Genomic DNA, 27391 nt, shown 5'->3' with positions numbered 1-27391 from the left:
TCATGCATGTTTAAGTGAGTATACAGTGTTATGATGGTTACACACTGTGCACACTAGCATATATGTTCATTTGCCCATCATGAATGCTGTTTCGTTCCATTTATAGGCTTTATCATAAAACCTTGTAATAAGTTCTTTGGTCTTAGAGATACAAGATTAACAGATTGCCATCTCATTTCACTTGAGCTTTTGTGGTAAAGACCTTAACATTATCAGTCAAAGTCAAATATAAACGATGCCCAGTTCATTTCCATATTCACATCTCTTACACTGCTCCTAGAGCGCGGTTATGCGTGCTCGGCCTAGATTACAGTCCAAGGCCAAATCAAAACTGGACCTGCCATCTTGCGGTGTAGATACCTTGAATGGGCACATCAAGCCGTCGCTCATTCTTCCCAAACCAAGATCGTTTCTATGTTTCATCATATTGTGTGAGCCCCTTTTACTTGATACGGGCCAGGCGTTCTCGGTTCATTCTTGTAGCATCATCAACACGATCGCTCTGTCCTCTAAGTTAGCAGTGAATCCAGATTGGTTGAAGCGAGAAGCGACTTGCCTTATCCATAATACGATCGATCTGCTTGTTTTGTGCATCAACCTCCTTTCCAATAGCTCGGCCGACCATGTTCATCATGGACACCTGACCCTCGAGTTCGTTGATACCATCATCGATCTGGTCCTCAAGTTCGTCGGCTCCTTCTTCGTCTTCCAAGTTGAACTTTCCGTAATCCTTTTTGCGTGGTTGTTGTCGTGGTCGGGCAGCAGAGTCCACATCTTTGAAGTTGTTCTCCATGCGCTGATTGGCTGTGAAACCATCGCGGCGAGTAGCCTCCCGCTGTTCTCTTTCCGATCGGTGGCGGTTCATAACTTCCTCGTCCGCCTTGGCTTTACGCTGCTTGGAGGTAAAAGGGTTGCTCACATGAACGGCAAACATGCTGCCGTTGAGTGTCTTGAGCTCAGCAGCTCGATCCTGGGCAATCTTGTTCTGGTTGGCAGCCAGATCAAGATGCTTTTCAGTGTTGTTAAGTCGCTCTCCCTGGGCTCCCAGACGAGCGAGAGTGGCACGACCAACTTCGTTGGCTTGACGAGCCATCTGCACTGAGCGATTGACCGAAGAGGCACTCTCCTGCTGGAGTTGCCGCTTCTCCGCAAGGATAGATTGGTATTCAGCGTCTTCTTGTTCCTCAGCAGTCAACTCGCGTTCCTCGCCATAACCACCGTAGGAGCCACCAGCAGCCCCCGATTGCGGGCCGTTGTTGGCTGGTTGCTGCTTTTGGGCCTGGCGTTGCTGAGCACCGGCAAAGAGGTCATCGCGGTTATTGTCAGGCTCGCTGGGCCCAAATCCACCATAACCACCCGGACCTCTTGGACCAGTAGATGGAGCAGGGCGGTTCTGCGAAGGAGCATCGCCATATCGGTTTCCACCATAACCACCTCCAGATCCGTATCGGTCAGCACCGTAACCACTTGGGGGCTGAGAGTTATAGCCTCCCTGGGCAGGAGGAGGGGCGCCATAAGAATTGGCGGCTTGAGCACCGGGGCCAGGGGAAGGGCCATTGTTTAGACCAGCGCGAGCTTGCTGGTAAGGAGTGACGTTGGCGTACTTTGCATCATCGGCGTAGGGATCTTTGCCGCCTTGCTTGGCGTAGGGATTGTCGGAAGAGACAGACTGAGACGACTTTTTGCGACCGAATAGGGCGTGGCGGCTGGCGTCGTCGCCGTCATCGCCTTTCTTTCCAAAGCCAAACTTCTTCATGGCGGATTTTGTTTAAGAGTTTAAATATGAAGCGAAATCGGATTGTTGTCGAGATGAGTCTTCGAGTGAAGGGAAAAGAGAAGAAGAAAGGAGTATTATGGATGTCAGAAGCTGAAAGGAGACGAGAGGATGGATGGTAGCGCTGCCTGGGCTGCCTTGACTTATGAACGGCAGTTCCATGGGTGCTAGCTTCCCACACCCATACCTGGCTGGGTACTACCTCCCAGGGACCTTCTAAGGTTCTGTTACTAGTGGGGGAGGGCGGACCCTGGGGGCGGTGTCCTGTGTACCTGACTGCCCGCAATACGTACCCGGGCGACCTTTGGGTTTTCTTGACTGGTTGGCTGGTAGACTGAATGTCATGGATGGCGTGCCTATCCATTTAATTCTAGCATCGTTTTGGGGATGGATCAGGCGTTCGTCAGTCCTAGATTGTTAGGAAGTTTGGATTTACAGGGCATTTGTGTTCTTATTACCTTTCGCTAGGTACCTACATAAGGATGCGATGGATGCCCTGGATAGACGCCCAACAACCTAGCAAGCGCCTGAGATGCATGGATCCATACCGAGCCCCTGGTGTTACAGCCGCAATCTGGAACTGGAAGTCCTCTATGCAAGTTCCTGAGTTCTTAACAGAAGTATGTCAACAGTGGGTAGGAGTATGTTAGAGGTATGTACTAAGCCATTGAGATTGTGATTCAGGTCTTCCAGCAATGACCATACCTGGTGAACACAAAAGCCCAAAGTTTATACAGAACAAAACCTACTAACTGCAAGGATACTTTGACCGCGAATGCGAACATGTACTAAGGCATCGAGTAGGGTAGGTGGCTCAGCCTTTAATGCGTCAGCTAGGTTGTGGCGGCCTCTGCATCTGCTATTTTGGTCAACCTGTTTATCAGCTCAGTACATGCTGTAGGATACAGAATGCCATTTGGGCACAAAATGGATGTGGATTTTGGTTGAAATGTTGCATTAAACAAAGTGAAGTGAGCCATTGTCTAGCAAACACTGCGGGTATCTAAGCTAAACTCCCGTATCAATATAGTTTCATAAGTAGCAAATCTTGTGCCACATACCGTGTTCTAGAAGGGGTCTGGAATGGAGATTCAGCCAGCGCTTCGGAATTGATCATGAACACCTGGCATCGAACGTCGTCTTTGACCTCTTATTAACAGTCAAGTCTTTGAAATGATACATATTATAGCTGGTATTATCAACTTGAAGTTGTGTAGCGTTTTGTATCACCCTAGTTGAATGATTCAACCTGGTATCCAGAACGAATGTGCGATGCCAACCTGGAATTCAAGTCAATTTTTATCCACAGTAACGTGTACGCGTTCCCAAGACCGTCATTGATCTATTTAGAGATTGAGTTGATGATCAATACATACATCCATTTATTATATGTGCACTGAAATAAAGAGTAAGCTAGGGAGAGAAACGTCGCAAGGCCAATTTATAGGTAGGAATCAGTCGATGATTCAGCAGAAGAGCATCCGATAAGAGTAATAGCTATGATAACTGATCCCCATGAGACAGGCTAATCCTACTAATCCATCCATCAGGTACTGAGGTACTAAGGTAGGTTCTTTTGAAGATGGCGAAAGGAGCTTCCATTATTACACCCTACTGCCAGTGGAGGTCATAGCACTACTGAGACATGGATTCTCCGCACCTTCTCTGTTAAGGGCAGCTCTTATAATTGGTCACTTCGCCGATGCGTCACCTCTGACTCGCTCCTCTCCGTTTCAGTCAGCCTGTGTGAGTAGGTATTGTTGGATATTTTGACTTTGAGTTCCATCCATTTTTATCTCAGTCATTGTTTCAACTACAAAAAGCGCGTTGCGCTTTGTCACATACTGCTTCGACTTTTCTCATCGACTTTTATTTAATCACAACCTGCGGATAACATCTACCTTGCTGATTTACGTCATGCTTTAAATCTCCTGAGCCGGCAACTGACCGCCTCAACACAGCCCTCCCTAGAGTCGTGATCGTTTCATTATCACCGATCTCTTATTACGACTCAGAGCATTTCTTAGAATTATTAGCAAGATGATAACTCGAATACACTACGAACTCCCTCTTCTCGCCATTGAACATTCCGCCACATTATCACATCTATTACAGCGCCCATCATTATCAATATCTTGACTTAAAGGACTTAATTAAAAACACTCTAATCCTGAACCTGGTCTGCTTTTCCTCTTCCTCGCCTTGGGAGCTGCCATCCGCTATCGGAACAGCCATGTCTGTCTTCACCTATGATCCAGATCCTCCAAGGGTCTCATCTCCTTGGATGAAGCTCGGTGATTCTGGCAAGGATGAAACTGGGCATCTAGGCTCAGACGTTTCTCATTCACCTGGGCAGCCAGGATCCAGATTGTTATCCGACTACGGAGTGACCAAACTTCAAGCCGAGCCACAAGACGGCCCCACGGAATATAAGCTTCATCTACTTCTTCGACCGCGGAGAGTGTTCACGCGCATGAGTACAACCAACAAGTCGCGTCATGGACGACTCAAGTCGTCAGTCCCTTCACCCGCTGCGTCCAGCCAGCCTCGACAACAGAGACTCGAGCACTTGACGACTCAGCTCTTGTGGAGACTACAGCAATCTTCCCCCTATCACTTGTCCAGCTCCAAAGAACTGGCACTTCCCAAGCTTCCAGACGACAACGTTGATCTTACTGCCCCCGTGAAGCTCAGGAAACTTGTCCCCGGTTTGGAAGAGTCCAGAGGGGCTTTGTACGAAATAGGCGTCGCCGACGACGGCACTCTTGTTGGCCTTACCAAGGACGAAATGGATGAGAGTATTACGACTTTGAGAGTCATGGCCGCAAGTTTAGGCTGCACTGTCGATGTTTGTCGGAGAGTCATCGTCGGTGACTGTGAATGGGCCGAGTCTACCGAACCAATCGACAGTAATGTAGTCTTGCCAGATGAAGTCATCAGAAGCGGCAAACTCTGGGTCGCCGAAGCACTCGTCATGCCTTACCTCGGTTTGATAGACGGAGGAAACAGAGAAAGCAGCACCGCCTGCAATAAGCATTCTGCGGCAGAAAATGTTGCTGTGCCTAGCCGTGGTAGTTCGTCCACACCGCAATTGAGAGTCACTTTCACTGGGCCTACAACCTCCGGTAAATCGAGTCTACTGGGAACATTATCAACGGGGATTCTGGACAATGGCCGTGGCAACAGTCGCCTTAATTTGCTCAAGCATAGGCACGAAATGGTTACAGGAGTAACGAGCTCGATAGCTCAGGAACTCATCGGATACAAGGGCCAGTCAATTCTCAACTGCAGCCATGGAAACATTGAGTCCTGGATAGATATCCACGACTGTTCCGAAGGTGGCCGCTTGGTATTTGTGTCAGACTCCGCGGGGCATCCAAGATATCGACGCACAGTCCTTCGTGGTTTGATGAACTGGGCTCCTCATTGGATCATCTTATGTTTGGCGGCCGATGATACGGAAGTAGCCACAAAGAGCCAAGGAGTGTCTAATGACCTGGGTGTCTCAGCAGGCGGTGTTGATCTCGTCAAAGCACATCTGACTCTGTCCCTGAAACTGGGCATTCCTTTGGCAGTTGTAGTTACCAAGATGGATCTCGCCTCCAAGATGAGTGCGCATAAAATCACCAACAAGGTTTTATCAGCCGTCAAAGAAGCTGGGCGTGTACCGAAAATCCTTCGGCCTGATCAGAAGATAGGGGGAGACCTGACCAGAGTGCCCGATGACGACTCTGCCAAAGTGAAGGACTTATTGAAGGGAATCACGGAGAGTGGAAATCTGACTGAGATTGTTCCAATAGCTTTCTCGAGTGCAGTCAAGGGGAGTGGAATTGGCCTTTTGCATGCACTTTTGGAAAACCTACCACTGCCACCTACACCAACAGCGTGCGATTATATTGGCATGGCGTTGAATCCGGAACAACCCAAGTGCCTCTTTCATATCGATGATACCTTTTCTTTATCAGCATCTTATGGTAATTTGACCAGTGGTTCTGGGGAAATGGCTGGCCTCGATATTGTTGTATCTGGCCACCTCAGGTTTGGACAATTTTCCATTGGGGACAAGATCGTTGTTGGGCCTTTTCCGCCAGAGGATGACGAACCTCGCGAGTTGACTCCAGAGGGTAGACAGTCTCCAAGCAGTTATGGACTGTCGATCTCGCATCCATCATCAGCAGAGCTGGCCCGCATTGCTATGAAGAACGCTGTATCTGCGTCGGCAATTGCAGGGGAGTGGCATGATGCTCAGATTGTTAGCATACGTAACCTGAGACTTCCAGTCTCAACTCTTGAAGCCGGGCAAGCTGGGTCAATTGGCCTCAACATCCGACCACCAACGACTCGTTCCCAGAACGGCAATATAGACCACACCGCTGTCGCCGAGATTCCTCGTATTCGCCGGGGCATGATCTTAGCAATACCGTCGAAACATATGGCAGATACTGGATTGAAGTTGCAAGCTGCAAGCGGATTAACGGCGGTTTTTGAAGACCCAGACATTCACACGCTAGCCGTTGGCTCTTTTGTCAACATATACATTGCTAGCATTCGAACGGTAGCGCGCATCCGCCGAATATCTTACCGAGACAACGGATGGCACGCCGGGACGGAGTACACGGATGAGATGGAGGAGGTTTTCAACCTCAACGATGAACCTGACTTGAATAATGTTAGAAATGAGAGCGATAAGCGTGAAGGCGGAGTCGAGATGGGCCTGGAGCTTCTACATCACCGAGAATGGATAGAGATGGGTTCACGAGTTATACTTTTAGAAGGTGGGAGTCAGGATAAATCCGGGCTAGAGGGTTTCGTGGGTAAGGTCGTTGAGATCGTAGACTAACGATTTGAGCGTGCTTGTTTTTCAGAATATTGTTGTAGCATTGACGGTAGCATTTGCTGATTTGTTTTTGACTTGTATACTTTCTCATTCTACAATAGTTGTTTTATGGCACAGCTCATTTTTTGGATGCCGCGTTGCCATTCTAACAATTCTCTCATCATAACTCCAAAGACGCCAAAGGTAGATGCAGATTCCTGGTACTGTTGACCTATGCCCTAACCAATCCATAAAATAATGTCCACGTCAAGACGAAACCCGAGATGCCATTGGAGATGCCGCCGACCCAGAAATCGAAGAGTCCTCGGTAGAACCGCGAAGGATCGAGAGGAGCATGACCCTTGGGAAGCGATTCAGGGGCTACTTTGAGGACGTAAAAAAGGAGAGTGGTGATGAAAGAGAAGACGATGTAGACGAGGAAGCCGTAGTAGGACTCGAGGCCGAGAACTCCAGCTGTGACTCCGAAGAGGGAAGCAGTGAGACTGTGGAGATTGGAAAGAGCCTGTGCGTAGAAAATGTCAGCAGATATGTTCCAGAGCCGATCGATATCATGGATAGGTCGCTACTGGCCTTGGTGTTGTGAATCATAGACTCAGGGACAATTGGGTTGATCTGGAGTTCGCGTTCAGAAGGCATTGTTGCGAATATGACAGAATGGTCGGGATCGTATTAATTAATCGCTTGGTCGGTGAATATTTTCGGACAACAACGGAATTATGAATAGCTTCGTATCCTCGTATGAAGCTATCAACGCGCGGTACTGACTGTGCCCATGATGACAGCGTGTCGGTCCGTCCTACGTTCCGAGGACCGAATAATGAAGTGGAGTCGAGCAACCAACACAACCAATCTAGAGCTTGGTCCAGCTACCGACATATGAAGAAGGGACCCCTCGCCCCTCCATTGACATGATTCCAAATGGGCAATTGCTTGGTGGGGTTCTGTATAAGGTTAGTATAGGTAGCTTAACTGGAACTTCTTCTTAAAGATCCCGCCTGATCTGTAACTTGCAATCCTCTATTTCCTGAGCTGTAGTAACAACTTCTATTCGCGAATTTTATTAATCACAATGACGCAAGACTTTGCACCTCTCAAGAACGACCTGTTGCTTCGTACAGCATGGGGTGGGTTATCAGCGCTTCGGTTGCTAGAATCATGAGAGAGCTGTGCTGAGACTTTGTGCGTTGCGACTTAGGCCAGACCGTTGAACGTCCTCCTATGTGGGTTATGCGACAAGGTAAAGAGACACTGCTATCAAGAATAAACATTATTTAACTGTCGACAGCTGGCCGTTACCTCCCCGAGTACCACGAAGCCAAGGGCAACCGAGACTTTTTCGAATGCTGCCGCGACCCCGAAGTTGCAACAGAAATTACCCTTCAGCCCGTCCGCCGATTTGCAGGTCTCATCGATGCCGCCATCATCTTTTCCGATATTCTGGTCATTCCGCAAGCCATGGGCATGACTGTCGAAATGGTTGACAAGAAGGGCCCACACTTCCCCAGCCCGCTCAAGACTCCCGATGACGGACAGTACAGCGAGGTTCTCGCCAAGGATGTCGATGTTGCTGCTGAGCTCGGCTACGTTTATGATGCCATCACACTGACACGCCAGAAGCTCGATGGTCAAGTGCCTTTGATCGGATTCTGTGGTGCTCCCTGGACGCTGTTCTGTTATATGGTCGAGGGCGGAGGCACAAAGCTGTTTGCGCAGGTCAAGACATGGATCTACAAGTACCCTGAGGAGGCAAAGAAGCTTCTTTCCAAAATCGCTGATATTTGTGTCGAACATCTGGCTCTGCAAGTAAAGGCTGGTGCTCAGGTAAGATCCCCAAAAGCGTACGTGGTAGACAGTGTATAACTGACACAATTGCTTCTTAGTTAGTAATGGTCTTTGACTCGTGGGCAGGAGAGCTTGGCCCTTCCTCGTACCGTCAGTTTTCCGAGCCTTATCTCAAGCAGATTGCAGAGAAGCTCCCTGCTAAGATCCAGAGCCTTGGTTTGGAAAAGGTGCCCATGACCGTGTTCCCCAAGGGCGCTTGGTACGCACTCGACTCTGCCTGTAACCTGGGATACAACGTTGTTGGAATGGACTGGCTGCACGACGCTAAGGAAGCTGTCAAGATTCGAGGCGACCGCAACATCGTTTTCCAGGGCAACGCCGACCCTGGTGTGCTTTATGGCACCAAGGAGGCTATCACCAAGGCTGTGGAGGAGATGGTCGAGGGCTTCTGGGTCGGAAACAAGGGCTGGATTGCCAACCTTGGTCACGGTGCGTATTCAGCGATATGAAGTTAATGAAGATGAGTGCTAACAAAGGTAGGAATTACCCCTGGCGTGAACCCTGATCACCTTAAGCACTACTTTGAGGAAATCCACCGTCTTACCAAGAAGAACTGATGGTAAAATGCGAACATGTTTTACATTCGCATTATTTTGAGATTTTGTAAAGGAGTGGAAATAGGCGTGAGAGAATAAGGGTTAGCATAAGACTAAGGACACCAAGAGCTATGTCCTGGAAAAAATGTAACATAGTGAAACAGTACCTATGAGCAAAATATTGAGAAAATCTATTCTTATTGCATATAATGTATTTGATAGGATGGTATCTCTGTGTTCCCTCCTCTTAGGTATTACATCTGCCTATCCTATGTCCGTCCGTTACCCCATTTTGTGTTGTGTATGGTCTACATTACTTAGTAGCCAGAACCCCTCTTCTGAGTCCAATGTCAAAGGCGCCAAAACACCAAGCTGTGAAAAGAAACCCAGACCCAATGATAGTAGAACATGAAAACTTCTGTTTCGCTCTTGAGACTTAGAACGATGATGAGAGATCGGAAGACGCTCTCGCTCGTTAAGCCTTCTTACCGAAAAGCCAGTTCTTGCCTTTCTGAGCCAATGACTCGCCGGCATTAGGAGAAGTGGCAGAGCTGGGTTCCTCGTCGTCGGTGATGGCGCCTTCGTTGCTGGCCTTGCGTGTCAGTTGCACGTCCTTGTCCTTGAAGACATTGCCAGCGCCACCGCGACCAGAGTGCTGAGTACCATAAGAAGGACGTCGGGGCACACTATTGTCTAAAGTCAGTGAACGAGTTCAAAAGAAGGGGGTGGTCCCTAGAAAGACTAGAATTGGGTAGAAAGGGAAACATACGCTTCAACGTCTTGACGCTTGCGAGTCTCGCGAGGATCGTCGTTCTTGGCCATATTGCCTGTACCACCTCGGCCGGTAGTGACGACGGAGCTCTTCAGGACAGGAGTGTGGAGCTTGCTGGGGTCTGTCTTTTCTGTGGTGGCTGAGTCGGCCATGTTGCCAGCGCCGCCGCGACCGTGAGAGGCAAGCATTTTGTTGGAAGTGATGTTTATTGGATATGTGAGAGAGAAAGTTGAGATGACCACTTGGAGTTGTGGTTGTCTTTGAGTGAGTGAGAGTGGGCCGTGATATAGTGGACTGAGTAGTCAAGTTCTGGATCAGACCGACAACAAGACTGTTTATTTATTCTTCTCAAAGAATTGCAGTTGCAAAGAGTGTAGTTCAGATAAACAAAGTACGAAAGACCAACATTACTTCTAGGCGGCGGTGGTGACACTTTTAACTCAATGCCAAGTCTGTCCTCGTGATGTCGTTATTCGGTGCCAAAAATTTCCCCTGCCCTGTCTTTTACCTGTAAGACGTGTTCCCATGATCAACAAAACAGGGGAAAGAAAAAAATTCGATAGGTACTTGGCCACTAATGTACTAAGTCGCCCTTTTCCCACCCACCAAATGCCAGGAACCGCTGCGCCCAGCCAAAAAGTGTACAGACTATCCAATAGCCTAGCCTGGCCAGACCTTGTGGTCACTACCTAAGCACGTTAGGCTGGTCCGAAGCTGGGCTGGAGGATTCTCATTGAGGCGAGCTTCTGTAATTCACTGGGCGTAAGCTGGGCTTGCTCTCGATATTTGTTTGGCGACGTATCAACCAGTCGATGCCTCAATTTCTTTGAAAACCATAGGTAGACCAGAAAAGCTTTGTTTTTAGCCCACCCATGTCTTTTAAAGAATGAGGCTCAGTTAAAGCTCAGCCAAGTCACCAAGTCTAGAACAAGTAGAACCAAGTAGAGCCAAGTATTCGTATACCAGTTCCACTAAGTATCTGCACTAAGAAGCCACGTCCAGTCATACAAATTTGGTTGCGTAATGAAATTTGAAGACCGCGTGCTGCCCCAGATCTTGGCAGGATACCTGACATGTACGAAGCCAATACAAGCTTTTGATCAGTCAAACTCGGTCACTAGCTGAAAGGAAGCGAGCAGTTTGAGATCTGGACCTCAGTACTGTCTGTACCTTGTAGTACTAAGCTACTGTGCATGATGTTTGATGCGTCCTTGCAATCATTGGCCAGATTCGCGAAAGCTTTTCCCATTCCATGTCCATGAGTTTTCATGTAAGCAGGTATGACAGTGAAATTCTCCGTCAGCTACCTTGGTACCCATGGAACTCACCAATTTTTTTTTAAAGCTTTTCGGCCAAGTAAACAATGGGTTGGGTTAATTTGTTGGCTCACAGCTTAGGTATGGAAAAGACCAGTAGTGCGAGCTTATCTTATTCAAAAATATTGGCTCGTGTCGATTTCGGGTCTTCAGCAGGGTAGGGCTGCTCCCATGCTGATCATCAAGACCCTGAAAATAGTGGCTAAGCTTGTCCAAGTGTGATGACGTTTGCTCTTGGACCCTGGCTCGACCATGAGTTGTTGCGACTACCTAAGTAGCTTTGCTCAGTTCGACCGTTGCGCTCCATTGTTGATCCTGCCAAACCTGAGAACTTTTCCCAGTCCTGACTCACACATTGATTTGTAGATATTTGTTATTTTATATTGCAAACACAGAGCAGATCCGAGACCAAATTGTATGGTAGAGTAATCATCGATCAGTCCCAAACGCCGACGCCGGTATGCCTCCCCAATTGCGCAACCCTTGACCTTGTAGATCGGAGAGGTCTCCAGTATCTATCTATGCACCCGTTGGCAGTTCATCCTCAACACAAAACCAAGAAGGACCATGTTTTAATCTCTTCTTCAAGTATTGTTTACCACATATGCCTTTCCTTCCATCTCTTGCGGGTATAATGCTTCTAAATGATTCGAACCAGCTCAATTTTGACACAGTCATCAGCGCCAAGGGATATTTTCAGCCACCAAATAGTCTTTTCAGTTCTGATCGTATATCATCTCGTCATCGCCTTCACCTTTAATGTTTGTATCTTTTCGAATCGGGATCTTGATGCCTTGAAGCGCAAATGTTTTGCTCAAAGGTGTACTTTCACATACACCAGGAAATTTCTTGGCCGAATACACGCTGAAGTCCTGGCTGAAGCACGAGGCCAAGATTGGTGCTCGACCTTGGTTGACATTATTTGCCTTACCAGGGCCGCCTCCAACATTGACAAACGAGAAGCGTAATCTAGAAGCTCAAAATTAGCATTGGAAAAAAAAAAATTCGACACTCGCACAGCCCAATAGCTATTTTCTCGCTCTTACCGGAATGTGCCTTCAGTACGAACACTCAGGTCCTGGAGGACAAACCAGATACCTGCTTTCTTTTCGGTGTCATTAAGACGGAATGCACTTGCAGCCAGGCTCCCGATCAGGTTCCTCGTGAACATTCCCTGGGGCTGACCTCCCACCACCGCCATTCGGGTAAGCGCGCTCTGATCCTGGCTGTAGCCATTGCGGAAAGGAGCACCGGCCGACGGAGCGGGAGGATCAGCACTGTAGCCGCTATGTCGCGGGTAATACTGCTGAGGCGGGCCGTATGAACTGTTTGATGGGTACGATGGTGCTAATAATTTGTCAGATATTGAGCTGTTCGTACATTTATTGCTTTTGTTTCAACCAACCTTGCCCATAGTTTTGTTGCATCGGGGGGGCATACTCCTGCCCGTACCCCAGTCCCTGGCCCTGCGAATAACCAGACTCGCGGCTTGGAGGGAGAGCTTGTTGCTGGTAAGAAGGTGTGTTAGGCTCGAGAGTTGCATAGGAGTAATTATTCGAAGATGCCACAGAGCCCGGCCCAGTTGAAGATCGGACAAGGTTCACTTCTTTGATACCGTCCTTATCCCACAGATCGACCGACAGCACGAACATGGCATGATCGAGGGTACTGCAGGTATCGTGTTAGTAAGAAAGCTAGTATCTCGAGTTTCAGCACGTGCTACGTACTTGTAGTCAACCTCCTTCCCTGTGTCACTGTCGATTATGACAAGACGAACACACGGTGGCGGCGTAATTGGGCGGCGATCCTATACGGTAATTGTGAGAAGGATGGACAAAATCATGGACGGGAAGCAAGCGCACCTTGTCGCCAAAACCGCACATGCGCGCACGTATGGGTTGCTGTTGTACATCGAGACTAGCAAGCTCGTTTAGCTAAAAGAACGAGATGACACTTCTAGAGGTTATATGTAACCAACCTATACTTCAAGCCTGTGCCTTCTTCAACTTTAGAGAAAGATGGTGGTTCGTATTTGGCTTTCTCGTGCTGATCGCTGGGAGATGACTCTGAGGATGGCGGAGGAGGTTCATCGTTCCGCGAGGGAGGAAGTGGATGAGGTCGGGGGTATTGGCTCGGATGAGGCTGTTGGTATTGAGCTGGAGGATATGGCGGAAGTTGAGAGTGGTGATGGGGCGGCGGAGGAGAATGGTGATGGGGCGGTGGAGGAGCGTGGTGTTGATGCGACGACAGCGAGTGAGAAGATGGCGGAGGCGGCGGTGGCGGAGGAGGAGCATGAGAAGAATGGTGATGCTGAGCCGGCGGTGGAGGTGGAAGAGACGGCGGAGGGTGTTGCTGTTGCTGTTGTTGGTATGCGTGAATAGGTGGCGGTACGGTGGACGAATAGCCAGAGCCAGGGCCAGGCATTCGCTGCGACATGTCGGGAGGGTGATACGACGAGTTCATTGCAGATTGCGATTGCGACTGCGATTGCGGTCGACGGTAGCGAGTATAAGTAGGTATATATATACAAATGGGAACAGATAGGTAAATAAGTAGATATCCGAAGAAGGACGATCTGTGGAGGACGAAGCGAAGAGGAGAAGAAAGTTGAGCGGACAAGGCGAGCTATAAGAGCAAAGTGCTCTGATAGCTACTTCGCTTCGCTTTGCTGTGTAGGTAGGCTTTGTGCGTTGCGTTGCGTTCGTCCGTTTCCCCGTTCGGTCCGTCCCTAGCGAAGCATGGAAAGTAAAGCAAGGACAAAAAAGCAAGGTAGTGAAAACGAAAAGAAAAAAAGAAGAAGAAAAAAAAAAGATGCAATCAAGTATCTAAGTGGCCAGAAGGAAGAAGAAAGAAGAAAGCGCCAAGACAGGAAAGCCACCAAATGGAGAGGCCGACGATTATGATGTCTCTTCCCAAACGCAGGTGTATCGGTAGGTACTGTACTGTGTGTGTTGCAATGGACGTTAGGTGAGGTGAGGTAAGGTGAGTTAGTGGATGTAGACTTGGAAATAAGTCAGTTGGTGGAGAACCCAGAAGCCCGGCTGAAGGTAAAGTGTAAATTGAAATTCTTAGCTCTCGAGTAGCGCGGCCCGGGAGCGCTAAAAAGAGTCTCAATCTCCTTGTCTCATCCACTGGGTGGGCTCCCCAAGGCTTCCCAAGTCTTGGTTCAGATATTACAAGAACCTTTTTATTACCGTAATGGTCGGGCGCGCTGAACTTTGTTCCCTACGCCACAAGGATTTCAGTTTATCCCAAGGCCATGGTTAAGGTATGTCATTCCGATCTATTATGGCATAGGGCAACTCCAAGGTAGGCATGTCCGAACACTAGGCTGTTACTTTACAAACTCACGCGATGTCATAGAAGGCTTAAGCCAATCTGGGAGACATGTCAGAGAAGAACCGACTCCAAGCTGGAAAGACTGAGACCTCGAACAAGGACTGGGTCTTCGGGGTTCAACTAGCGTGCATTCTATCCATTATAGCTGTAGCTGTAGGTAGCTGTAGCTATGTGCTTACAGTACAGTGCCTTGGAGGAGGTGACAAGGCAACTGGCTTGTCTGTACTTTGTACTCCGTGTTGTATGTAGGAAGAGAAGAAAAGAAAGGTGCATGCATATGCGAACAAACGCAGCAAGCCACTTACCTCTCCCTCCAGTGCCACTTACATACTGACAGAGTAATGTGCTCACAAGACAGCAGCTGTCTCATGTGTGTAACACAAGGATGCACACTGGCATATGCCTTCCAGTTCTTATCGTGAGAATAAACAGAGTCCTGTGGAGCAAAAATAAGCCACTCTTTCTCACCACATGAGACCAGATATCTTTTGGATGGAGTTGGGGGTTGCTATGCTTGCTGGAGTACAAGTCTTTACTCAACTTTTTTCATCCTTGTAGTTCATTCTAGATACATACCAATTTCTCTGTTGTATCCATGGAACTCGACCCACCACGGAACAGACTCGAGCCTCGACTGCCATTTGTTCATCCCTGTCCCTGTCTCAATTGTAAAATGTTAAAGGTCAATGAGGCGGGACAACTTCGGATGGATTGAACCAACTGTCTTGCCTAGCACTAGCACCTACCTACCTCTATTTATTGCATCTGTCTAGTAGAAGTACTTAAGCAATTTAATGCTTGAATGCTGGGTAACTATAATCTGAATTAATCCCTAATAAACAAGAACGCTTTGCTCAATCTTCCATAATACACGTTGCTTGCATCAATCAATTGACTTGCTCTCGACTACCGACTCAAGACGCCCTCAATCAAGTGCTCAACATCGTGTTATCTCTGTGTCTTACAATTGGTGGGCCTCCACTATCCCGAACCCCCCAGCCCCGATGGTCGGGCAGCCTGCGTCAGTGGTGGTTCGCTTTAGTGGTACCTGACCAAACCCCCAATCATGTCTCTTCAGCGCCCATCCACGCTCGGGGCCTCAATCAACGTTATGAGCCCCGCCATCGTTTTGACATGAGAGCCCCGCACTCGGAGTCATTAGCAGTCATAGCAGACAGTAATAAATTCCCCGACTGCTCTCTACGTACAGGCTCTACATTAACCATATTGTGATTTTTACCTAATTCAAACTCAAGTCCAACGGAAAACATATCCTGACCACTACCTTGTCTACCTATAATAACCAACCCGCCATGGATCTCGTCAACAGGTTGGTTTGCCCCGTTTTGGACAGTTTGAGTTGATCACTCAATCCTTGACATCCCACGTTCCAAATACCTAGACACTAATTAATGTGAAATTCTCTCCAGTCTCGAAGGCCGTCTTCTGTTCGCTGTCCCCAAGAGTAAGTCGATTCTATTCTTCCGACTGCAGATGTGACGACGATGCTAATGTCCTGGTAGAGGGCCGACTCAATGCTGCTACACTTAACCTCCTCGAGGGCGCCGACGTCCAATTCCGCCGCGAGAACCGCCTCGACATTGCTCTCGTAAAGAACCTCCCAATCGCTCTGATCTTTCTCCCCGCTGCCGACATTCCCACCTTTGTTGGCGAAGGCCGTTGCGATCTCGGAATCACTGGATGGGACCAAGTTCAGGAACACGATGCTTCGGTTCGCGCCTACAACCAACTGCGACGCAGCTCAGTTGACCTGAATTCTACCGAGGACAAGGTTGCTGGTTCTGACATGGTCATGGAGCTGGGCTTTGGAAGCTGCAAGCTCCAGGTTCAGGTTCCCGAGAAGGGCCAGTACAAGACCCCCCAGGATCTTGTTGGCAAGACCATTGGGACTAGCTTTGTTAGCCTTGCTGCCGACTACTTCCTCAAGCTTGAGCAGGGTGACAACGCCGATGGTGAACTGTCGCCCCGTAAGATGCGCACCAAGATTGTAGAATTGAGTGGCAGTGTCGAGGCTGCTTGTGCTCTTGGTGTTGCCGAGGGTATTGTTGATCTCGTTGGTATGTGACAGACCTTGTCTATGGCCAAACACAATGACTGACAAGGAATTCTCTTAGAATCTGGAGAGACTATGCGTGCTGCTGGCCTCAAGGCAATTGATACCGTGGTTGACTCCACTGCTGTGCTGATCAAGTCGAGAACGCCCTCCAACCCCGAGCTTATTGACCTCATCACTTCACGTATCCGAGGTGTCATTACCGCAAAGAGCTACGTCCTTTGCCAGTACAACATAGAGCGAAGCCGTCTGGTCGAGGCAACCAAGATCACCCCTGGGAAGCGATCGGCCACAGTTACGACTCTCGATGAGGAGGGTTGGGTCGCTGTCAGTTCCATGGTTGAGAAGAAGAAGATTGCTCTTGTGATGGACGATCTGACCCGGCTAGGCGCTGAGGACATTCTTGTACTCGATATTCACAACGCGCGATAAATGGGGACAATATAGACTGAACGGCTGTACTGGATCAGACACGAGGGCGTTGGTATGCATAGGTCGGTACCGGTAGGCATGGGTCTTATATGGGCAAACGGCGCTTTGGAAATTCAATGGCTGACTGGATATGGACTAAGACAAGTTAAAATAGATGGAGTGAAAACGTATAGTAATCTAGGCTACACGTAAACCACTATGTTACCTTTGCTGTAACAGGATTTTCCAGTTGAAACTTCTGAATGGTCTTCTTTCCTTCTTTTTCCCAATGCAGATAGATGATGGAGTTGTGCCTGAGTTTAAGCTTGGCTAGAAAAGATCGGCGCTACATACGTCGTAGTATAATGAGGCTGATTACTGTGAAATGGTGGCTTGGCGAGAGCTGAGGACGATAATACACTACCCATGCAGGTGAAAGCTATGCCATGGCTAAGCACAAGTGGTGCTGGTGCTTCTTTTTCAACCTTTAAGGCTTCTAGAGAGCTTATTTTCCAGATGTCCAGTTCTCTGGGAACAGGGATCTACAGCTGAGAACTATGCTAATTCCAAGGGCTAGATTGAGGTTATGATGATCGGGAGGCTCGGGAATCCTGTGGGTGTTGAGACAAGGCGATGACCTCACTCCTCACTGGGGCGGCTACGTAACTGGAAATGAGCCACAACCGCACTCAGCTCATCAGATCTTTGTTTATTGCCTACTTTTAGGTACCTATCAATTCACTTATGCACTGATTGAACTCGGTACAAACACTCAGACAACCTCTTTTTTTGCGTCTTTGCATTTCAATTCTGCTCAATCCACCGTTGAACTAGGAAATCTTGACGCTCGTTCTAACTTCCTATACTTACCACCATGGCCAAGATCGGTCCTCCACCAGAAAATGCTGGCAATAACCAGCCTTCGACGCTTTACTCGGTGTGTGTCCAGTCTATCTGTTTCTATTAAAAATTATTTCGAGGTTATGCCCTTTTATATCAAGACAAAAAACCTCGTCGTTCCCACGTTGAAATGAAACAAAATGGAACGAACCAGGTGGCTAACAAAGCCCATCTTTAGCTTGTCATGACACCAATCAATATTACCGTTTTCCTGCTCTCGCTTCTTCTGGTTGATTTCCGTCACACTGCTAGTCGCAACAACTTCTACGCCACGGGTAGCGAACAGGCAAGATGGATACCTCGATGGCTTCTTCAGCCCTATCAACATATTGGGCACAGCGACCACTATGCTCATGGTCGCTGGCATTATCACAGCAAGCAGAAGAAGCTCATGAAGATGGAAGCAGAAGAGGCCTTTCAAATGAGGTCTACCGTACTTGTCTTCATGGCAGTGGCTTTGGTTCTGGCCACGAGCGCCGTGTGGCTCGTGACAAGTAAGCTGTATCACGGTGTTGCTGCTCTTGTTGAGCATCAGGTCGACAATCAAACTGTCCCGCTGCTTTCGAAGGCGTGAACGACCGATCGTCCATCCGTAACGGAGTCGAGCAGGCCAGCAATAATGGACACTCCCCTGCGTTTCGCGGGGTGGCATCAGGTCATACCATGTCACTTTGCATTAATACCTTCCCATCACAAGCCGGCAGATTCATCGACTCTCAGACATTCTTCAGACGATTAATATCCTTTTGCTCTACGAGGCTTTTTGCCGATTTTCTTAGGATTGGAGTAGCAGATTTTTCTACTTGCATCGTCGTCCTGTGGACAGCCGTTTTAGCAGTACCATCACGTCACGATGCACTGACTCTGACTGGCTTTGGAATGTCGATCAAAAGTGGCATCCGTATCGCTGCAAATGCTGACATCGGCACGGGTATTTCAGGGGTCTTTGTGGGCCGTGACATGCGTTTCGCACCCCTGCATAGCTCACAAGCGAAGGAGAACATTACTATGAGTTGGAAGTGTCAACAATTATCATGAAACCGGATGTTTTGGTCCTGCAACACTGGAAGAGGGAGCAAAAGTTCGAGTGGTTTTGAATCTGAATCTAAATTTAAATGTAGAATTGAAGTCCAGTAAGACTATATGTCTGTATCATACCGAAAGGTATCTCGGCAAGAATTGAATAATAAGAAACCCATATATACCACAAACGCCTATCCTGTTCGGTTCCCTTTCTGAATTGACCTGTCAGAGACTTAAGAGGCAAGGCCAAAACAACGTTAAATTCCCACACAAAAGTACATCTCTCTTAAACATTGAAACCATCAAACAGTAACCCTTCATATTGAATCATCAAGATAGTGAGTGAGTGACACACTATCTCATACGCTCCTCTACACTGCCCCAGTAGACAATGGGTCTGGGTTCAAGAAGACTCAGCTCACTTCCGAAGCTCTTGCGCTCGGCTTCTAGACTCAAAAGAGAAGGCTGTCGGGAGATGACGCTGTTGATGGTAGCGGCAGCAGATGAACCCATCGTGTTGACGGATGAGTATGATGCTTGTGTGGAAGTGGAGGCTGAAGAGCTGCGGCGTAGGGAGTTACGCAGACGAGAGGGTGAGAAGCGAGAGGCCATGGTTTCAAAGCGGGTGTTGTGAGCCATCTTGTGATGTTTTTTATGATAGGGTCGAATGCAGTAATAGGTCTCGTTACGTGAGACTGTATTGTCGTATGTGATGTTGATGGGAATGATGATGGTGATGATTCTTTGTAGTCGTGTAAAGTGCGTACTGTCCAGCAGTTGTCGTGTAACGTGATAAATCAGATTCTTCTTGAAAGAGTGAACGAGATCAAAGGATAGAAAACAGAGGCACAGCCTTTGGTATGTTTCTACCGACGACTCTTTGTGTTTGTCAACGAAAGACTGAACGATGTTTCTTTGGATGAATGCAAAGGCAAAACAGACAAAGCAAAAGGGAAAGATGTCGTGCCTTTATCTAGGACACAAGACCCAAAAAAGGATCATCCTAAGCATGCCGCACCGTCCTTGTCGTTTGTATCAAGATTGCCAAGGGTGGTTGAGGACGGGAATGTGGGTGTACGCACGGATCATTTCAACATTGTGACTAGCAGCTGAAACAGTCGCTTGCAAACTGTTACTACGAAAGCAAGGGTTCTTTGTCGCAGACAGATACATAGTACACTCTTGGGTTGATCAAACGAGCCTCAGGACCAGACCTGGTTGGATGCTTAACTGGATGTTGCATGCCGTGGCACGGACGACACATATACCGTCTTGTGCATAAAAAAAGCAGATGTCTATTTTTGATCGACCGAAACAAATTCTCGTACCTAGCCAGGGACACCCTGTTTGCTTCCCCCTTTTGCTCTAAGCCTTTAACTGACCTGGAACGCCGTACCTAGCTTTGAATCATGCCACAGATGAGTCCATCGTCCTGGATTTGCCTTCCATTCAATGCGTTGCCATGTTATCCCATTAGAATAGAAAGAAGAGAAAAGAAAACGCCTTGCAATATTCTGGTCTCCTCTCATCTGATGTGTATAGCATCTCGTCCCTATCCTCTCTTCCATTACGCCTTTCGGTTTCATCATTGGTGAAACTCGTCATGGTCCTTCTATGACCGATTCTGTGTCTGCCTAACTGTGGCACTTCGGCGGATACTTTCACCCCAAACCGAATCATCAAGCATTCCCCGGACTTGCATAGGGCTGGTTGGATCCAAATGATTACTTTCACGTCCCGTGGGAGCCGAGGTTCTCGCTTGCGTTGTAGGCTGCTGAGGTTCGTCCTCTTCAATCTCGAAACTGAAGGCCGAAGGTTGAGAAGGCACCGTTGGTGATGGAGGTGCAGCTCTGGGGAAGCTCAGAGGGTGACTCCATGATGTATCGTGTAACGACAGATCCACAGACGCCAACCAATTGCGTGGCTCTCCTGCGTCGACACTCGATGGGCGTGAGGTTGGTGAAAGAGGAGATCTTGATCCTGCTCTGCCGGTTTCATCCTCACTCAAATCGTTCTCGACCATGATCTCGGGGATATTTAACTGTGGCACGGCAGTCATCCGCGCTGATTGCTTGCGCATTAAGTGCTTCTTGAATTGTCGTGTGTAATACCTGTAGCGGTGTTAGTGGCTAACGAAGTCTCTCAGAGTTGAAGTTCTGTAGCTTACAATGTGTCGAAGAAGCCCAAGACCACGCCACGTCGGACTTGGTCGTCAACTCGTTGGAGACGTGCTCGGCGTCTCAGAAATTCTTCGAGCCTGTGCATTCGGTTAGAACTGAGACCAAGGGTGCGGTCTAGATTGAAGAACTCACCTCAAACTCTTGTTGTCGCTGATAATATTATAGTGAGCCAGAATCATGAGCACACTCGTGAAAGAAATGCCCCTATCCGGGTCTGCGGAAACCAAAACTTCCTCGTAGAAAGTATTGAATCGCCGACGCTGATACCGGACCTTTTCCGAGTCAATGAGTCTCAATCTGGCGTTTAATTTGTTCAAGTCGATACCGCTAAATCCGCTTGTTGTTGCAATCGATGAATGGTGCGTCAGTTTCACATCGTCCCTGATGTCCTCCAGGATGGAATGAACACTGTCCTCAGGATCGTAAATACGCATCTGGAAGACGCCTGATAGCTCGCCCAGCAGCCGAGGGAAAGCCGCCTTTGTGATGTATCCAGTGCCTGCCGGGTCCACGCTGCGCCAAGCTTCTTTGAACCGTCGTATCTCATCTCTATCCACAACTGCCATGCCACTCGAGCGTTGAAAGACATAGCTGAAGCTTTCGTAGATGAGTGATACAAACAGATTCACAAAGATATACATGCTGACAATGTTCCAAGCAATGAACAGAATTCTTGCCCAAGATTTGCTGCCACAATCACTGTTGAAGAAATTGTCTTCATCAATAACGCAAAGCGGCGGCTCAATACCGGCATAGTCTTCCATGACCGCGTTCCATCCCTCGCCAAGACTCATCCTGTACAATAGAATCAAGGCCTTGGGAACGGTTCTGAAATTAATATTTCCATCTGTCTCCTCTCCAAACCGTGTCAAGCTGAAAGCCTGGGTCATTGCAATGGCAAAAACAAGAAAGAATACCAGCCAGGTCGCAAGCAAGTTGCCAATTACCGTCAGACTGGCTGCGGCAGTCTTGAAAAGTTGATCTAGCGCGTCGTTCCGGGGAATAAGCAACAGCACAATGGCTACTAAGAAAACCTTGTGAAGCTGAACGTATGCTTCCAGGTCGGTATCCGAAATCAAGAGGGCAAAGGTCGAAACAAAAGCGCCAAAGACAATGAAAAGAGAGTAGAGGTCCCATGAGCTTCGTCTAAATCGTACCCAGCCTAGACCAATGATGCGAATCGCGATGTTGATAGTATAGGCCACAATGAAGGCGAAGAAAACAAAGTCACGGTATCTCGTCCACCACCACGGCTCGTCGGCGAACTCTGAAACAAGAACAATCAAGTGCAGTACTAGAATGACTGTGATTGTCCGATACCATTTGCCCTTCTTCTCAATGGCTCTTTTGTGGCACCACTTCTTCCAACTCTTTTCGGAATCATCATAAGAGCTTTTAGAAGGCGAAATCTGGCGCAGGATCTTCCGCAATTCGAGCCATGAGCGCTGCTCAGCCGTCAGATAAGCCACGCCAGTCTGCTCTGTGTAGTTGCGCATGAACACGGAGATGAACAGGGTGAGCACGAAGACGGTCGCCAGCAGATTGAAAATGACAATGAAGACGGCATTTCCCTGCGAGGCCAGGTCAGAAGGTTGCTCCATCCGGCCTGTGATAGCCTGAACAGCGAAGGATACATCCGTCCATCCTTCCTGACTGACAATCTGAAAGAGGATGAACAAAGATGAACCAAAATCGTCAAAGCTGAAGAAAGGATTTGCAGCAACACGAGGGGCAAGCATTGGCCAATCATCACTGAACGGTGTGCTTTCAAACTCCCCGTAGCAGTTGTCCATAGTCTTGATTCCATCATCACCATCGTTGCAAGATAAAAGTAGGCCGTTGAATAGATTGAGGCCGTAAATGGCAGCCGGGATGAGCAAAGACAAGGAAACGAAGGCAGCCTATAAAATTCCATTAGCAAGGCATGACCACAAACGATGGGATACCACTTACACCCAAGATCTTCCACCAACCAACGATAATAAGATCGTGGAAGGTGTTCCGAGCGCTATTGCTAACATTGAGCAGACGGAGAGCACGAAGGGCCTTGAATGCGCCGATGGCTCTGGAAATGGCGCCATCGTTGATGAGAAGCGTGACAACATTGATCCAGAGGGTTACCAAGACAATAGAGTCCATAAACCCCCACGAGCTGCGCAAAAATGCGTTCGGGGTCCACAAGAGCCCGTCTGCAATGATTTTGATCCCAGCTTCCAGTGTGAAAACGATGGCAAAGGCCATATCAGTCCAGATGTACCAGTTCCTAATACTGAAATCATGCTGTTCTTGATATTCCTTCTGGTAAAGAGGAGTGGTGATACATGCAAGAATGACCATGGCCGCGATCGCGGTATATACGAAGATCGTAAAACAATACCAAAGCACGGTATCAGGTACCACACCATCGATTCGTTCGATACCACGAGAAGGGCCAACAACCCGCTGACAAAGCCGGCGCAGGCTGTTGTTAGGTGTGAAAATATACAACGAGTTGTTGTAGTTGGGATACTTGGCAAGGTATTCTCTCTGGGTTCTTCTTCGAGTCATCGTTGCAGACATAGCCTGCTCGGCCATTTGTCGAGGGTCGGAGGTGTCATTCGCGCCATCAAATCTCAAGCTCGAATAAAACGGATTCGGTTCCTTATCGCTGAACCAGTCTTTAATTTTTCCCCAGACGGCGGAAATTCGTCCGGGCTTGATCTCACCACCTAAAAGCGTGGTCGCACTTCTAACAGGAGCATGATGTTCCGGTTTTGGGTTCATCTGATCGTCTAAGAACTCGCGAACAACCGCGTCTTTGAGGAGCATCTCGACCGTCGCAGGCCCATAATCGAGAGGGTCCTTATTCTTGCGATATTTCGAAAAACCAAAGATGGTAGACAGGGCCAGGTTACTGGAAGAAGCACCAAGATCGCGCCTTTGAAGAAAAGCCTTGACTTGCTGAAGCCGTTTCTCATCCTCAGATACATCAAAGTTCTCTTGAATGACAGCAATGAACATATTGACGAGAATGAAAAAGGCCACAATAAACCACCCAATCAATAGGATAGCTCCGATCCAAGCAGTGTTTTTGTGTCTTGTATACGATGTGACAGTATAGAGGATCTCTGTCCAGTTCTCGCTCGTCAAAATCTGGTACATACCTAGAAATGAGTTGTAGATGGTGTAGAACGATATGCGATTGAGATCACCATCTTCATACAAAGGTATCTGGCCCCGGAATAGTTGCGCAGCAAAGATCGCAACCAAGAAGGTCATGAGGAAAACGAAGAACATCAGGTTTCCAATACCGGCAGCGTTTCCTAGAACCAGTAGAATGAGTTCTCGTGTTACGGGTATTGCCAAAACGATGCGGTAGACCCGAAGAATTTGGAAGACTGTCAACCACCAGTACGCTCTTGTACGGCGAATTGGAGGTATTAATATGACAGAGGTGATAATTGCAAGCCCCAGGTCGAAAATATTCCGCCAGCTTTTATGGAAATAGTTCCAATCAGTAACAATCCGAATGATCATTTCTATATCAAGAAGGATGGTAACAATTATTTCTGCCGTATCAATGATCCGTGCTCTTCTTGATGACATGGTTGCACTACGGCAAGCCTGGCATATTAAACTGAAGGTAATAACAAGAATCCAACCTGCCCTGGTCTTGTGGTAGACACGTTGCAACGATGATGTGCGGCGAAGTCTTTCATCAGAATGTGCTTGAACGGGTGGTTCTTCGCTGACTGTGAATGCACTAGCCTTGCTCTCTTCTCGAATAACTTGGAAGGATGATGTGATGACGGCGATAAGTAAATTCGTCAGCCAAAGCATCATGATCATGGTTCCTGCACCGAAAAAGAGTGCGGCTTGGAAATAATCAGAGCGCATTGTCATATACATAAGATCGGTGAACGTATTGGCGCTCATGATAACAAATACTAATTCCAGGGAGTTGAATATATTGTCGAAGTTGACAGTCCCGTTCTGTGGGTTGGACTGCTGTAGACAAATGGAACCTCGAGGGCACAGAAATCCTTTCCCTTCTTTGGTCCCATTCATAAGGTCTGTCAAGGACTCTGAGTTGTTGAACTTGAGCCAAGGCATAGTCTCCCCTGTCCGATTGTTCAAGTAGCCGCCACAAAAGGCTTCGTCATTCGTGTACGAAGCCTCTAGATTTGTAGGTTCAAGCGGATCTAACCAGACACATTGCCGACTCAGACTGGCTTTGAAACTTTGCACGCCAATGATGGCAAAAAGCAACCAGAAGAACGTGATGAGAAAAGCGACACGGGCCAGTAACGGAGTCGCTTTTTTCAAACTCCGAAGAATAATCTAACAACTTGTAAGCTCATTTTCACATCATCATCAATCACCATGTACTTACTGCAGTACCATTTGTCAATGCCAGCAACCGCAGAATTCGCAAGCAACTCAACATTCGAAAGGCGTACATGTCATGTTTAGTTTCAAGTCCAGAAACGCTCAACCAGAAAGTGATCCAATACGAAACGACGGCGACGAAGTCGAACCGGTTGAAGGAATGTCGTAAAAATGCCCGGCGAGCAAGTTGAAACCTCTGGTGTTCTTCCAGAGTTCTTGGCAAGGCCTGCTGGCCCTGCATGAAGGTCGTGAAGGAACGAGAGATAGCCGATGGTTCTGGGTTGTATTGTGACGCCTTTTTTACCGATTTGATCCGTTCGGGCTGGAAAACGGCACGATATTGGTCTGCAATTGCAGCTCGGATACCACGCTTGCGGTCAATCGTGCTGTACTCTGGTGCATTGAGTATAAACCCGGAAACTATGGTGCGCGAAATGATCTCGAGAGTGAAAATTATAAAAAGTGCGAGCATGGCCCAGTCGATAGCATGCTTGCCCCATCGCTCAGGACGGCCATTCTCGAACACACTTGGGGCAGACTCGACTGCCAGAAGGATTGCCTGCAAGACAATCAAAAGCAAAAGGAAAGGTTCGGTATATGGGTTGACTAGAAGATCGCAAAGTCGCAGCCGCAATGGATTATTTGGAGAAAAAATACCCAAGGATTTTCCTTTCAGAGGGTTCGGAAGAGGTGGCCTTGGCAGCTCTGGGTCTGCAGTTTCTTCCACGCCAAAGCGTGGCTGCGTGGACTTTTCGCTAGATGAACGAACCAGTTGTGGTTGGTATGAAGTATCGGCGAATAGCGAATTAACAGTATCCCGGTTCCTGTCTTGACTACGCCCGACAGGCGAACGTGAGCGATGCCTGGACGCCCGATTATCGATAACCTCGGTCTCTCCACTGATATTGACGACACGTTGTGACATTGCCCGAACAATCGATCCAGCGCGCGACAGGGCACCTGATGCGGAAGGTGACCTGGGTCTTCCGTACTCATTCGGGTTGAGAGAAGCACCAAAGTTACGATTTCGAGTAGAGCCATAGCTGGCTCTCAAATCTTCGCCCAAACTTCTTGTGCTGCGGCCGCGAGATGGGCTATTCTCTACGCTCGATACGGTCTGAAAACTATCTCGATTCCGGCTGTCCAGGTTATTGGCGGACAAGGAACCGGAGATGGGCTCAACGCCAGCTGTCAAGGGCACTCGATCGGATTCGGCGTAATCGGTACTCGGCGCATCTTCGACATATGGAGCAGGAGGGTCGTAGGTACGGACGGGCGTAGAGGGCAGTGGTGGACTTCGTTCATGATAATCCATACCAGGCGGCAAAGCTGATTGTAAGGCCATGGGATCTATAGGCGATCCTGGGCTAACATCATCGTTGAAGTGATCATAGGGTTGATCCCAATATGTCGAGATACCAGGGGCGTTAGCTGACATTTGAGGAGTATCGGAGAGGGAAGATGAGGCCGGCTGTTGGTAGAAAAGCCCGGCTTGGGTTTGGTGATTATCGACATGCGATCCATCTAAATCCTGTAGCGGGATAGACTGACGGCGCGCAGGGCGCCCGTCTTGATCCCAAGAGTTCGAAGACATGGACCAGTAGACAAGGGACTAATAATTCACCAGCAATGTCCTATGTCAAGAAAGATCGGGTATATGGAAGGCGTCGCGACAATAAAGCATCGTCAATGCTTCAAAGAATAAGCAGCGTATATACTATGATTTGCATTGGATTAAGAAGAGTTAGTCAGTCTGGGTTCTTGCACCCTTCTCTTCTCATTTCTCAGGAGTGCCAAGATGTACCTAGGAGGGTGACAGTACCGCAGCTCTAACGCACTGTACCTATGTACGACGGCCTCCTGCATCTTTGTGGTGAAAAGCCGTTCTATGCTTTTTATAGAACTACCCGTTACAGTGTGGGGAACTTTTAGTCCCCTGAAGTGTATGTCGTAAGCTCTATCCATGGCATGTGGTTGTGGCTGACTGCGCCACATTCGGTGGATCTTTTCGCGACCTCG

At 48.3% G+C, this 27391-nt stretch overlaps 10 protein-coding genes across 10 annotated transcripts; 4 read left to right on the top strand and 6 right to left on the bottom strand.

Moving 5' to 3' along the window:
* Positions 1-78: 78 nt before the first annotated feature.
* Positions 79-1980, bottom strand: EDB82DRAFT_489180 (uncharacterized protein). The gene has a single exon (XM_025729668.2). It carries the CDS (start codon positions 1754-1756, stop codon positions 515-517), a length of 1242 nt encoding a protein of 413 aa, XP_025588870.1. The 5' UTR covers positions 1757-1980; the 3' UTR covers positions 79-514.
* Positions 1981-3510: 1530 nt separating this feature from the next.
* EDB82DRAFT_533423 (uncharacterized protein) lies at positions 3511-6668 on the top strand. The gene has a single exon (XM_025729669.2). It carries the CDS (start codon positions 4008-4010, stop codon positions 6612-6614), a length of 2607 nt encoding a protein of 868 aa, XP_025588871.1. The 5' UTR covers positions 3511-4007; the 3' UTR covers positions 6615-6668.
* On the bottom strand, positions 6669-7519 carry EDB82DRAFT_489175 (Rab5-interacting protein-domain-containing protein). The gene is made up of 2 exons (XM_065608348.1): positions 7182-7519; positions 6669-7113 (listed from the first exon to the last, which is right to left on the bottom strand). Exons 1-2 carry the CDS (start codon positions 7245-7247, stop codon positions 6823-6825), a joined length of 357 nt encoding a protein of 118 aa, XP_065465738.1. The 5' UTR covers positions 7248-7519; the 3' UTR covers positions 6669-6822.
* A 76-nt stretch (positions 7520-7595) lies between these two features.
* On the top strand, positions 7596-9179 carry EDB82DRAFT_489170 (Uroporphyrinogen decarboxylase). Its single transcript, XM_025729671.2, has 5 exons — positions 7596-7735; positions 7807-7848; positions 7897-8432; positions 8492-8882; positions 8934-9179. Exons 1-5 carry the CDS (start codon positions 7681-7683, stop codon positions 9008-9010), a joined length of 1101 nt encoding a protein of 366 aa, XP_025588873.2. The 5' UTR covers positions 7596-7680; the 3' UTR covers positions 9011-9179.
* EDB82DRAFT_489169 (uncharacterized protein) lies at positions 9180-10362 on the bottom strand. The gene is made up of 2 exons (XM_025729672.2): positions 9759-10362; positions 9180-9675 (listed from the first exon to the last, which is right to left on the bottom strand). Exons 1-2 carry the CDS (start codon positions 9947-9949, stop codon positions 9465-9467), a joined length of 402 nt encoding a protein of 133 aa, XP_025588874.1. The 5' UTR covers positions 9950-10362; the 3' UTR covers positions 9180-9464.
* Positions 10363-11314: 952 nt separating this feature from the next.
* Positions 11315-13677, bottom strand: EDB82DRAFT_71760 (velvet factor-domain-containing protein). The gene is made up of 7 exons (XM_065610038.1): positions 13056-13677; positions 12940-12994; positions 12805-12884; positions 12483-12745; positions 12365-12424; positions 12124-12262; positions 11315-12046 (listed from the first exon to the last, which is right to left on the bottom strand). Exons 1-7 carry the CDS (start codon positions 13538-13540, stop codon positions 11794-11796), a joined length of 1335 nt encoding a protein of 444 aa, XP_065465737.1. The 5' UTR covers positions 13541-13677; the 3' UTR covers positions 11315-11793.
* A 2052-nt stretch (positions 13678-15729) lies between these two features.
* EDB82DRAFT_521165 (uncharacterized protein) lies at positions 15730-16922 on the top strand (the record flags this gene model as incomplete). The annotated part of the gene is made up of 4 exons (XM_025729674.1): positions 15730-15746; positions 15847-15881; positions 15940-16494; positions 16552-16922. The coding sequence occupies 4 exons, from the start codon at positions 15730-15732 to the stop codon at positions 16920-16922; spliced, it is 978 nt and encodes a 325-aa protein (XP_025588876.1).
* Positions 16923-17319: 397 nt separating this feature from the next.
* EDB82DRAFT_71659 (uncharacterized protein) lies at positions 17320-18816 on the top strand. The gene is made up of 2 exons (XM_025729675.2): positions 17320-17838; positions 17980-18816. Exons 1-2 carry the CDS (start codon positions 17776-17778, stop codon positions 18373-18375), a joined length of 459 nt encoding a protein of 152 aa, XP_025588877.1. The 5' UTR covers positions 17320-17775; the 3' UTR covers positions 18376-18816.
* A 294-nt stretch (positions 18817-19110) lies between these two features.
* Positions 19111-19463, bottom strand: EDB82DRAFT_521163 (uncharacterized protein; the record flags this gene model as incomplete). Its single annotated transcript, XM_025729677.2, has 2 exons — positions 19111-19139; positions 19190-19463. The coding sequence occupies 2 exons, from the start codon at positions 19461-19463 to the stop codon at positions 19111-19113; spliced, it is 303 nt and encodes a 100-aa protein (XP_025588878.2).
* A 599-nt stretch (positions 19464-20062) lies between these two features.
* On the bottom strand, positions 20063-27159 carry EDB82DRAFT_489151 (Ion transport protein-domain-containing protein). Its single transcript, XM_025729678.2, has 5 exons — positions 25377-27159; positions 22958-25324; positions 21137-22905; positions 20992-21081; positions 20063-20935 (listed from the first exon to the last, which is right to left on the bottom strand). Exons 1-5 carry the CDS (start codon positions 26964-26966, stop codon positions 20437-20439), a joined length of 6315 nt encoding a protein of 2104 aa, XP_025588879.1. The 5' UTR covers positions 26967-27159; the 3' UTR covers positions 20063-20436.
* Positions 27160-27391: the final 232 nt, after the last annotated feature.

The sequence above is a fragment of the Fusarium venenatum genome (genome assembly GCF_020744135.1).
Source record: "Fusarium venenatum strain MPI-CAGE-CH-0201 chromosome Unknown EDB82scaffold_1, whole genome shotgun sequence".
Taxonomy (NCBI): Eukaryota; Fungi; Ascomycota; class Sordariomycetes; order Hypocreales; family Nectriaceae; genus Fusarium; species Fusarium venenatum.
Note: the sequence above shows the minus strand (reverse complement) of the source record. Positions and strands in the feature narration are given on the sequence as shown.